Below are 11928 nucleotides of genomic sequence, written 5' to 3' on the forward strand. Positions count from 1 at the left end.
ATGGCCATCCAAAGTGATGAAGAGGAATCTCAAGAACCCTTAGTTGATCCTGAGATTGAAAAACCTCAAAGCGCCGAAGGGGAAAATGTCATCTTAAGTGAGGATATTGACCCCCGAATAGGCGAGGACAGATCTGAGCTCCAGGCTATTGAGGAGCTCGAGGAAGTGAACATTGATCCGCAGAATCCATCACGGATGGTCAAGCTCGGGAAAAACCTCAGCAGCAAGAGGAAGGCAGAGCTGATCAGATTTCTGCGGGATAACCTGGATGTGTTTGCGTGGTCCCATGAGGACATGGTGGGAATCAGCCCGAGTGTCATCATGCATACACTTCATCTGGATAAAAGCATTCCCGCCAAGTCCCAGAAGCAAAGACGCCTAGGAACAACCCGGGCTGAAGCCTTGGAGGAAGAGGTAGCCCGGCTCAAAAAATGTGGCTTTATCCGTGAAGCCAAGTTTCCAATATGGGTCGCCAACCCCATACTGGTCCCGAACCCAACGGAAAATGGCGAACCTGTATAGACTTCTCCAACCTGAATAAAGCCTACCCCAAGGATTGTTTTCCACTACCAAGGATTGACCAGTTGGTAGATGCCACGGCGGGGCACGAGCTCATGTCATTTATGGACGCGTACTCGGGCTACAATCAGATCTCCATGAATCCGACGGATCAAGAGCACACCAGTTTCATGACCCCGACTAACGTTTATTGTTACAAGGTCATGCCGTTCGGGCAGAAGAACGCCGGAGCTACCTACCAAAGGTTAGTAAATAGAATGTTCGCAGACCAGATCAGAAAAAACATGGAAGTGTACGTTGATGACATGCTAGTCAAGTCAAAGAATGTCGATAACCATGTTTCCGACCTGGAAGAATGTTTTAAGATACTACGGGAGTATGGCATGAGGCTTAATCCACAGAAGTGCACTTTTGGTGTCGCGTCAAGGAAATTCCTGGGGTTCATTGTCAATACCCGAGGAATCGAGGCAAACCCCGACAAGATCAGATCACTGCTCGAGCTTCCCTCGCCCAGATCGCGAAAAGATGTCCAAGGCCTGACAGGAAGAGTGGCGGCCCTCAATCGGTTTATTTCCAAGTCCACCGATAAGTGTTTGCCCTTCTACAACCTGCTCCGAGAAAACAAGAAGTTCGAATGGACAGAAGAGTGCGAAAGCGCATTCCTCGACCTGAAGGCACATCTGGCCGAGCCGCCCGTACTATCCAAACCAAAAGCATGAGAGCCTCTTTTTCTCTACCTAGCTATCACTGAGGATGCAGCCAGTGCCGTATTGGTCACAGAAGAAGACCGAGTTCAGAGACCAGTCTACTACATCAGCAAGAGACTTCTCGGGGTGGAATCCCGGTACCCGTTGATGGAGAAATTGGTGTTCTGCCTTATCACGGCCTCGCGAAAGTTCAGGCCGTACTTCCAGTCCCACTCGATACACGTCATGACCGATCAGCCTTTAAGGCAGGTTTTGCAAAAACCTGAAGCTTCGGGACGTTTGTTAAAATGAGCAATCGAACTCAGTCAGTTTGAGATTTTGTACACTCTGCGAACTGCTATAAAAAGTCAGGCCCTGGCCGATTTTATGGCAGAATGCACGGGATTCCAGGAGGATCCCGCGGAGGACTCACCCCAAGTCACCTCGCCCCAGGCGTCGTGGAGGATCTTTGTGGATGGTTCATCCAACGAGAACGGCTCCGGAGCTGGAATCATTTTGATATCCCCCGAGGGACGTAGATTCCACTCGGCGCTGAGATTCGAGTTCAAGTCCTCCAACAACGAGGCCGAATACGAAGCTTTGTTGGCCGGGCTGAGGATAGCCCAGGAGTTGAAGGCGAGCTTCATCCATTGCTTCAGTGACTCCCAGCTCGTGGTAAACCAGGTTCTGGGCGAATATCAAGCACGGGGACCCAAGATGGCCGCCTATCTGGAAAAGGTAAAAGGTGAGCTGTCCGCGTTTAGGCAAGGCTCGATCGAATAGATACCTCGGGAGCAGAACGCTAACGCAGATGCTCTTACCAAGCTCGCCACCTCTGAGGAAATGGAGACCTTGGGGTTAGTACCAATAGAATTCTTGGAAAAACCAAGCATAGAAGATGTCAGGACGGAGGTCGAGATGATCGATGCCAGGCCGACCTGGATGACCCCCATCCTTGAGTATCTCGTCGAGGGAAAGCTGCCTGAAGGGTGTAATGATGCACGGTGAGTCCTGTATCAAGCACCGAGGTTTACGATGGTGGATGGGGTGCTATACCGACGTGGGCACTCCCTACCTCTCCTCCGATGTGTTCTTCCAGGCGAAGCAAAGGCCATCCTGCAGGAAGTGCATGAGGGTTTTTGCGGAGATCACACTGGGGGGCAGAGCTTGGCCCTAAAGGTCCTGAGGCAAGGATATTACTGGCCCACTCTGTCCAAGGATTCGATCTCGTATGTCAAGAAGTGTGACAAGTGCCAGCGATTCGCTGCAGTTGCCCGAGCTCCTCCAGTCGAGCTGAAGATGATCTCGTCCCCATGGCCGTTCGCTATTTGGGGGATCGACTTGGTGGGCGCCCTCCCTACTGGAAAAGGCGGGGTCCGTTACGCCGTGGTAGCCATCGACTACTTTACGAAGTGGACCGAGGCAGAGCCTTTGGCGACGATAACATCCAAAAAAGTGCTTGACTTCGTGGTTAAAAGCATTGTTTGCCGATTCGGCCTGCCCAAGAAGATCGTCTCCGATAATGGCACTCAGTTCGACAGCGACCTGTTCACCGAGTTTTGTGAAAGGTACGGAATTGTGAAAAGTTTCTCCTTCGTGGCCTATCCTCAGGCGAATGGCCAGGTCGAAGCTGTCAACAAGACTCTAAAGGCGAGCCTCAAGAAGAGATTAGATGAAGCGAAGGGGGTCTGGCCAGAAAAGCTCCCCCAGGTCCTATGGGCATACCGGACCTCGCATCGGACTCCTACCGGTCATACTCCTTTCTCCCTAACCTTTGGGAGTGAGGTAGTCCTCCCCGTGGAAATTAAGGTGCTTTCACATAGGGTCCAGTCTTATGACCAAGATCGCAACCACGAGCTACTGTGCAATTCCCTTGACCTAGTTGATGAAAGGCGAGAAGATTCGCAACTCCAGCTCGCCCATTATCAGCAAAAGATCACTCGCTATTTCAACTCCAAAGTCAAAAAGCGTGCCTTTAGCGTTGGCGACCTGGTCCTAAGGAGAGTCTTCTTAGCCGGTAAGGACCCCAAAGATGGAGTCTTGGGACCGAACTGGGAAGGACCATATCAAGTCATCGAGGTCATTAAGGAAGGAACTTATAAGTTTGCTCGGCTTGATGGAGGGGCAGTCCCGCGGACTTGGAACGCCATCCATTTAAAGAAATACTATCAATGATTCACTTGTAAGGCCTAAAAGGCCATTTTTTATGTATTAAGCAACAAGAATCCGCTTTTTCTTTATATTTGTACATGTTTTCAAGTGTAATCTAAAGTAACCACGAAAGACCCTTTCCCAGTTACTTGGGGGGCATATGGTACCTGGATATAACCAGGTCACCTTAACGACTTAGAAGTTGATTCATATCGATTGATCGTTGTTTTTCTTAAAAAATGCGAGATATTGGTAAGGGTTAACGCGAACTAAGTCCTATCCTGGATTTAACCAGGTCATAAAACTTAGAAGTTGATTTAAATATGTTGATCGTTGTTCTTCTTAAAGAGCTCGAGATATGGATAAAAGTTAACACGAACTAAGATTTCAAATTAAGTTCCTGGATATAACCGGGTCATAAAACTTAGAAGTTGATTTAAATCTGTTGATCGTTGTTCTTCTTAAAGAGCTCAAGATATGGATAAAAGTTAACACGAACTAAGTTTTCAAATTAAGTTCCTGGATATAACCGGGTCATAAAACTTGGAAGTTGATTTAAATCTGTTGATCGTTGTTCTTCTTAAAGAGCTCGAGATATGGATAAAAGTTAACACGAACTAAGTTTTCAAATTAAGTTCCTGGATATAACCGGGTCATAAAACTTAGAAGTTGATTTAAATCTGTTGATCGTTATTCTTCTTAAAGAGCTCGAGATATGGATAAAAGTTAACACGAACTAAGTTTTCAAATTAAGTTCCTGGATATAACCGGGTCATAAAACTTAGAAGTTGATTTAAATCTATTGATCGTTGTTCTTCCTAAAGAGCTCGAGATATGGATAAAGATTAACGCGAACTAAGTTTTTCAAAAATTGTAACTTAAATGCGTAGGGGCAAGAAAGAGAATCAATTAAAAATAAAATTGAGTTAAATTGTCTCGATTTGGAAGCACCTCATGCAAAGGTTACACACAAAAAATGTTAAGTTAAGAATATTGAAGGAAAGGGCACGAGCGGGGAAGGCCCTAAGCTCCGCCAGGTGGCCCCTTGGAGGTCGTTGTCTCGCCCTGCTCGGCTGCGCCGGAGCCATCCCCGGCCTCGGAGGGTGCTTCTTTATCAAGGCGAGCTTGGAACTTCACCAGCAAGCGCTCCCAGAGGTTCGCTGACAGGAAGGAGAAGTCAGCGTCCGGATTGTAGGCCCAGCAATGGTAGAACAGGTCTTCCAAGGCCTTCTCCGAAGCTGTCCGCTCGGCCTCCAGGGCGGCCTTGGCCTTAGCCTTCGCTGCATCTAGGTCTGTCCGCGCGGTGGCAAGGGCGGTCTCGAGCTCTTGAACCTTTGGGCGAGTTTTTTCCAACTCGGCCTGCGAGGCCGCCAGGGCATCCTTAGCCGCTTGCAGAGAAGTCTGGTGCTCTCTCCTCATGTCCTCGAGCTGAGTTTTGGTCCTAGCGATGCTTTGATGAAGGGCAATGGCGCTCTGCGAAGGCGGAAAGGCAATTGCCTTAGAAAAAAGAGAAGAAAGAAAAAAAAAAAAAAAGGCAAAGTGTAATAATAAAAAGCCATAAAAGGGTAAAGTCAGCTTACCGTTAGGGTCATGCCCAGTGAAGACTCCAGCACGCCCATCGGGCTCATTGTCTCGATGGCTCGAAGCTCCTTCTCGTTGAACTTGTATATGTGGTTGACGGCGTAGTTCGCGGACTCATACACCATTCCCCGAAAGGCCTCTAGGATCTTCTCCAGGTCCTGGGGATTGACTGGGATGCGTACCTCGGAGGGTACAATCGCCGAAGCCCCGAGCTCCGTTCCTGCGTCCCGGGCGGCGGATGGAGCTTGCGGAGGGGGTGGGGGCATGTTGCTTCCCCCTGCAGCAGGAGGAAGCGCTCCCACGACCTGGGCAGCTGGGGCTTGTTCCTTCTCCTTTGCAGGAGACTTGGTGGGGATCCCGGCGGCGTGCTTGGACGTCCGGAGCCTTTTCATTCTTGGCCCAGCGGCCCCAGCTGGGGGGTTCCCCCCGGCGAACGCACCTCGCAGGCTCTCTTCGGGCTGAGACATCTCTTCTGTCAAAACAAAGACATGGTTAGTACAAGAGTTAGCAATCATACAGAAACAAAAACAAAGGGGGAAAAAGAGAAATTAAAGTATATGTATACTAAAAGGGATCCTACCCCCAGGGCTAGAAGAACCTATGGTTACGACCATCGGCTCCGGAGCTCCCGCAGGAGAATCTAAGTCGATTATCTCCTGAGCTGGTGCAAGTTCTGGATCTGACTCCGGTTTCGGGCTAGATTCTTCTACATACTGCCTAAGCCCCGGAGCTACGGCACCCCTCCAGAGTGATGGCCATGACTGTAACGACCCGAATTTGCTAATTGGGCTTAGGGCCCTGATTAGTGTGCCAGGAGGGCAATAAGTGATTTAATTTGCTTGTATGTGAATTTATGTGTATATATGTTGTATATGTGTGATATGTCTGTACAGCACGATCCGAGACAGTCCTGAGGAGCAGTTGGCCAGAGAGTCACAACGGGGTTGAGATTCGGACTCGGGGCGAGTCGAGGGATAATTCGGGTGTTAGTTGAGTTATGGGGTTATCGGAACATAGAAATAAATATTTGGAGATATATTTGAGGATAGAATTCCTAGGCGGAAATATTTGGGGAATTTACCATTTTTGCCTTCGGGGACGTTTTGGTACCCCGAGCCTTGAGGTAACCTTTAGACTTAAGTTATATAAAACAAATAAAAGAAAGGAACCATTTAGAAACTTATAAACTGACTCATACTTCTCCTCACACTGAAGTTAGTTTGAGCTTATCTCTCTCTCACTCTCTAAGACAACACTCAAGAGGAAACCTAAAGGAATTACCAAGGAATTGAAGGGATTTCAGCTGGGATGCTCTAGGAGCTTGAATCTTTGGGATTGAGGATCAAAATTCTGGGATTAAGCTCAGCAAGGTAAGCTCTAAACATTAAAGTTTAGCCTTTAACTTTCTGCTGGTTCTAGAGGATTGCATGTAGCTAAGCTTGCTTAATCTTTGGGTGTTTTAGCTAAGTTTTGGAGCATACTTTGATGAGGTTTTGATGTTGTTTCTGTGCTGGAGTAACCATGTTGAATATCTAGGAGTCTTAGATTGGTTTTGGTGGTAATTGGCTTGAAGAAGGGATGAAAAACTTATGGGAAATCTGGGTTCGTCGTATAGAGCCGCGGCCCTAGGAGGGGTGTGCCGCGACCCGCATGCGCTCGCAGCCATGGGAGGCTGAGAGAATTCGAGCGCGCCGTAGCCCTTGCAGGGCGCGCCGTAGCCCTTGCAGGGCGCGCCGCAGCCCGCGTGGTGGTCAGGGGAGAGCTAGCCTCTGTTTTGAGGCTAGCCGCGGCTCTAGAGGGTGGGGTCGCAGCCCTTAGTGTCAATGAGGATTTTAATGATATTTTTTACTTGGGAACTTAAAGGGTAAGGCTCGGGATGGATTTTATCATTCGGATTGATAGAATTCAAGATCCCGGAGGTTAGGGTTACGATTTGTGGTTATTTGTTGGGTTGGAATTTGATGGTCGGATATTGTTATGTGTTGTGACTAGGATTTCGGCGAGGCTCACGTTAGTGGACTGTGCTCGGGGTATCGGTGCTCAGGAAGCTCGGAACTCAGGTAAGAAAACCCATGTTTTCGTAGAGGTTGTGTGCAGGGCTGAGCCCAATGTGTTGAATGGAAATGATATGCAGGGCCGAGCCCTATATGCTAGAATTGCGGAGCATAGCTCATTATCTGTTTATGCTTGAATTCTGTGCTTGTTGCTATATTGTGTTTGATACTATATGTGTGATCGGCAAGAGCCGGGAACGGTGTAGACCGGGAACGGCATCAAGCACGATGAGTGCAAGGCCGAGAACGGCTTGAGGCCGGTAACGGCGTTGAGCACGTGGGGCGCTAGTAGCCAGGGCGAGTCCCTAAAAGGATACCTGGGATATCCTAACAGCATGGTCCGCGAACCCAGGGTTTGGTAAACGCCTGGGACGGCTAGGCCGTACGTGTTTAGCCATTGATGGCCTGCTTATATGTTTAATTCATGTATTGCATATGTTATCTGTTATGGGTTTTCTTGCTGGGCTTCGGCTCACAGATGCTCTGTGGTGTAGGTAAGGGTAAGGAGAAGATCAACCAACCATGAGTACAGCTGGCGTGAGGCGGCGTGTACATGACCGGCCAGCCTGGCTGTCACAGCTAGGGGATTTTGGGAGATGCTTGTAAATGAACTTAGATTTTGTCGCCTAGTCAACTCTGACCGGTTTTGTGTTGTAAATATTTTCTAAACTATGTTTTGGGATCCCAAATGTAAATTTTTATAGTTAAATGTGAAAAAAACTACTTTCTCTAATGTTCTCCTTGTAATTGGGGCTTAGTGACACGTTTTGAGTTAAAACCTCAATTAGCGAGTTGAAAGCACGATTTTAAACACACTTAGTAACGGATCTAAGGAGGTAGGGCGTTACAATGATCGAAGGTTGGTCCCATACTCCTCGAATAGGATCGACCTAAAGGCTAGGGTGTTATCTACTACTACGGTACCTCTAGGCCAGCTATCTTGGTAGTCCAACACAAGCCGGTCGACACAGTGGAGCAGGGTTGTGTTCAAGTCCGGATCACTTCGGTGACGATGGACGAGCTGCCTAGGATTGAACCTAGCTAGTCGGGGGTCTGTTGTGGCCTTATCTAAACTCCTAAACAAGTAAGGGTTACCTTGGCCAAAAGGACCCGCGGCTGCTCCGGACTGGATCCTCTCCTCGTCCGTCCTCTGGGCGACCTCCAGCGCCCGCTTCCTGTTCCTCACGAGGGGAACTTCGTCGTCCTCGTCCTCCTCATCTTCATTTCCCGCGACCTCCTCCACGATGATGGGTCTGGTGTCGCGAGCTGGGGGAAGCCCCCGGGGCCTCCTTAGGTTCAAAGTCTGATTTGGGAAAATCAGCTTGCAGGCCACCATCGTCTCGTCTATTATGAGCACGCGATAATCCTTCTCACTGGGGGGCAAGCCTGCCAGTGTCTCGTATTGGGCCCCGAGAGTCACAGATTTCTCTGTCCTCGCGAAGATGGCTGCAGGATTAATCTAAGTCAGAAAGGGATACAGGAGGAGCTAAACGATACTTAACTTACGGGCTAAGGATGAAAAGCACTTACGAGGGCGATTGAAATAGTGGAGCTCACAGTTTCTGAACCCCGTCGACATGAAGAATTGATCCTTAAAGTCGTTGGGGTGGTTGGGCAGCTCGATGACCGCAGCCGTGTTGGGGAATCGGGTCAAGTAATAAAACTCGTCGCCTCGCCCCCGCTGATCCGGGTTGGCCTTGAGGCAGAAAAAATACAAAATATCTGTAGGAATGGGGACCTCCCACTCGTGCTTCAAAAATAAATATCTCAACCCCGCCAACAACCGATAAGAGTTGGGGGGGGGGGGGGGGGGGGGAGCTGAAATGGGGCCAATTTCACATAATTTAGGAAGTCAGCAAAATACTGGTCCAGCGAGAGGAAGGCCCCCGCCTTGAAATGCTCGCCGCTTCAAGCCGCGAATTCCTCGTCGAGCGGCGTGCAGCTCCGCTCGCCTTCTGCGGGAGGTCGGGCAATCACTGACGCTCTCCCCAGCCCGATGTTGTGGGAGAGGAATAGCTTGTTGATCTTCGTCTGGTCGGTAATCTTTGAGGCGATCCTCTCCGCCTCAAACAACGCGTCAGGAGCCACCTCGAGCTCCTGCTCCACTGTCGGCCCAAAGTTGGGAATCGGGGAATACGGCATCACCGCCTTTCCTTTGTCTTGCTGGGAGGCCGAGCTGTTGACGGTCTTCTTTGGAGCGTTCCTCTTCGGTGCCATCTGGTCGCCTAACGAACAAAAGAAAAGATTTCAGAAAAGGCGACCTAAGCATAAGGAAGAGTCAAAAGGAGTATTCTTTGCACGAGCTGAGATAAGCCCAGCCCGTGGAGAGTGAGACCACGCTGTTCAATGAACATGAGCCTGTGCTCCCAACAGATCCCCGATTACTCGGAATTCGTGTGTCAGGAGGGTCAGGTTAAAATTTTGCCTTGGAGGGAAAGTTCCAATAGGCATGAAAGGCAAAACCGCCTGTGAAGCGTGTCCTCTAAGCTACCCGATTTTGCACCCAAAATTCCAAAACTCCTACCCAGAAATTTTCCCCAGAAAATGCATCCTGTAAACCATACTCCTAAAACGATTTCCTACAGCAAAAATACCCTAACCTAAAAGGCTTTCACCCTTCATACCCACAAAAACCAGTAAACCCTTGCATGTGGCTACAGTAAATATTTACCTAAGCTACAGTGAAAAATATTTTCAAAACACACATGGTCAGGGGACTTACAAAATGTTTGGTTGGGAGGTGGATGAAGGTGTCGCCTAGGTGGGAGCTTCGCCGGAGTATTTGTTTCCAAATCTTTGAAGGAGTCCTCACGCCTGATGTAACGACCCCAAATTCACTATTAAGGCTTAAGGGCCTGGAGTAGCGTGCCTGGAGGGCATAATGGGATTTGGTGTGTGTCTTTAATGAGTTTTATGCATGATTATGATTTAATGCACGTTATATGACTATTTGATTATTTGAGATGCATGACTATGTGAATTAGTATGCATGTAGACCTGATTGTCTTAAAAAGAGCATAATTGTAATCTGGCCATTTTAGGGCATAACTGTGATAATTGTATTATGTGATTCGTGCCATGTGAGTGTGGTGTTTTTATCAGGATGCACACATCGAGACGGTCCTAGTGAGTCAATTAGTCTAAAAGTCACAACAGGATTTTATACCCGGCTCGGGAGGAGCCTAGGGGTACTTTAGGAATTTCGTAAGTTGAAGTGAGAACTAATGGTTATAGTTTTGGCGATTGGGTAACCTGGGTAACCATTTGTAACTGCTGTGAGTAACAAGTTTTAGATAGAAAATGGTAGAAATGAAATAGAAGTGAAAGGACTTAAGTGCCCTTGAAGGTTTAGTTAGGAAGGGTTATTAGGAAGGGATAAATTGGTCATTTGGCAAGGCAATTAGACAATTTTCAGCTGGGTTTATGGGGTACACGGTTTGGGCATTGGGTCATTTGGTGTTTTGATAAAATTGGAAGAGAAGAAAAAGAAGAAGAAAGAAAGGCTAGGGCAAGAAGAAGAAAGGAGAAGAGGTGTAGAAGGGGCTGAAGTGGGAGCTTAGGAGGAGATCAAGGAAGCTTTTAGGGTGGATTCTCCACTTGAGGTAAGGATCTTATGCATATTTAAGTTTGATTTCTGTTTTGACTTGTGAATCTAAAGCTTGAGTTAGTTTTTTTTAGTTTTGGTTTGAGTTGCTGAAATTAGAAATCAAGGGGTGGATTTTTGGGTGTGATGGTGTTTTGCTCTTGATTCTAGTATCTATAGGTTGTTAGATGGTTCATATGAGGTTTTGATTTGATTTTTGGGGTTTAGGTATTTGTTTGGGGTGATTTGGAGAGGTTGAAGCTCGGGAAAAACGCATGGGAAAACCCAGAAAATCTGGGTTCGCGAAGGAGCGCCGCGGCGCGAGGATGCTTCAGGATGGGGGCCAAGCCGCTGGGCGCCGCGGCCCTTGAAGGGAGTGCCGCGGCCCTAGGCCATTTTGGCAGCAAAAAGTTGAGTTTTTAGGGCTTTTGCCCGGGGACACGGGGGATGGTTCCGATGTTTTGTTTTATGGATTTAGAGGTCCCGGGAGTGCAGGATTGGTCCCGGGAAGTGGTCTTGGGCTTGGTTAGTATTAAAAGTGTTTTATGTGTGTTGTGACTAGGATTTCGGGGAGGCTCGTACTAGAGGACCGTGCTTGTGACCTTGGTGCATCGGAAAGCTCGGGATACAGGTAAGAAAACCATAACACCCGAGAATAGGGCATGGGCCCACCGTGTGAGTGCAGGGCATGGCCCTAGATTGTATTATGTGCAAATGTGTAATCTTAGATGAACTATTATATGTTTGAATGGTTATTTCCAAATGTATTATACGTGCTATTATAATGAAACGAACGGCTAAGGCCGAGAGCGGCGAAGGCCGGGTACGGCCTTGGGGCCGGAAGTAACACTCAGCACATGGGATGCTTATAGCCAGGGTGGGACCCAAGGGATACATGAGTTATCCTTACGGTGAGGACCGAGACCCCAGGCTTCGGTAAGGCCTCTGGGGCGGCATGGCCATGCTTGTTTAGTCTGATGGTTTTCCTATTTGTCAGAGGATCATGTCAGCTATATTATTTGCATATGTTATGTACTATTTGGGTTTTCTTGCTGGGCTTCGACTCACGGGTGCTCCGTGTTGCAGGTAAAAGCAAAGAGTCTGTCAACCGGCCATGAGTATGGAGAGCGTGGGGGCGGCGCGTACATGTTCGGCCTGCCCGACTGCTTTGGTTGGGGGCATTTTTGTATATGGCTGTATTTACCATTCTTTTGATAGTTGATCAAGTGTAGATCTATTTTTGAGTTGTAAATATTTTGTAAACCTTATTTTGGGATCCCAGATGTTTTATACTTAACGTTTTCAATGAAGCTAAACATTTTAAAAGAGTACAGCCTTAAACTTTGATTTATTC

The 11928-nt window shown here is 48.1% G+C and overlaps 1 protein-coding gene across 1 annotated transcript; it reads right to left on the reverse strand.

Moving 5' to 3' along the window:
• Positions 1–4251: 4251 nt before the first annotated feature.
• Positions 4252–5319, reverse strand: LOC133821426 (uncharacterized). The gene is made up of 2 exons (XM_062253732.1): positions 4937–5319; positions 4252–4829 (listed from the first exon to the last, which is right to left on the reverse strand). Exons 1-2 carry the CDS (start codon positions 5201–5203, stop codon positions 4380–4382), a joined length of 717 nt encoding a protein of 238 aa, XP_062109716.1. The 5' UTR covers positions 5204–5319; the 3' UTR covers positions 4252–4379.
• Between the last annotated feature and the right edge of the window lie 6609 nt (positions 5320–11928).

The sequence above is a fragment of the Humulus lupulus genome, chromosome 3, assembly GCF_963169125.1.
Source record: "Humulus lupulus chromosome 3, drHumLupu1.1, whole genome shotgun sequence".
In the NCBI taxonomy this organism is placed as follows: domain Eukaryota; kingdom Viridiplantae; phylum Streptophyta; class Magnoliopsida; order Rosales; family Cannabaceae; genus Humulus; species Humulus lupulus.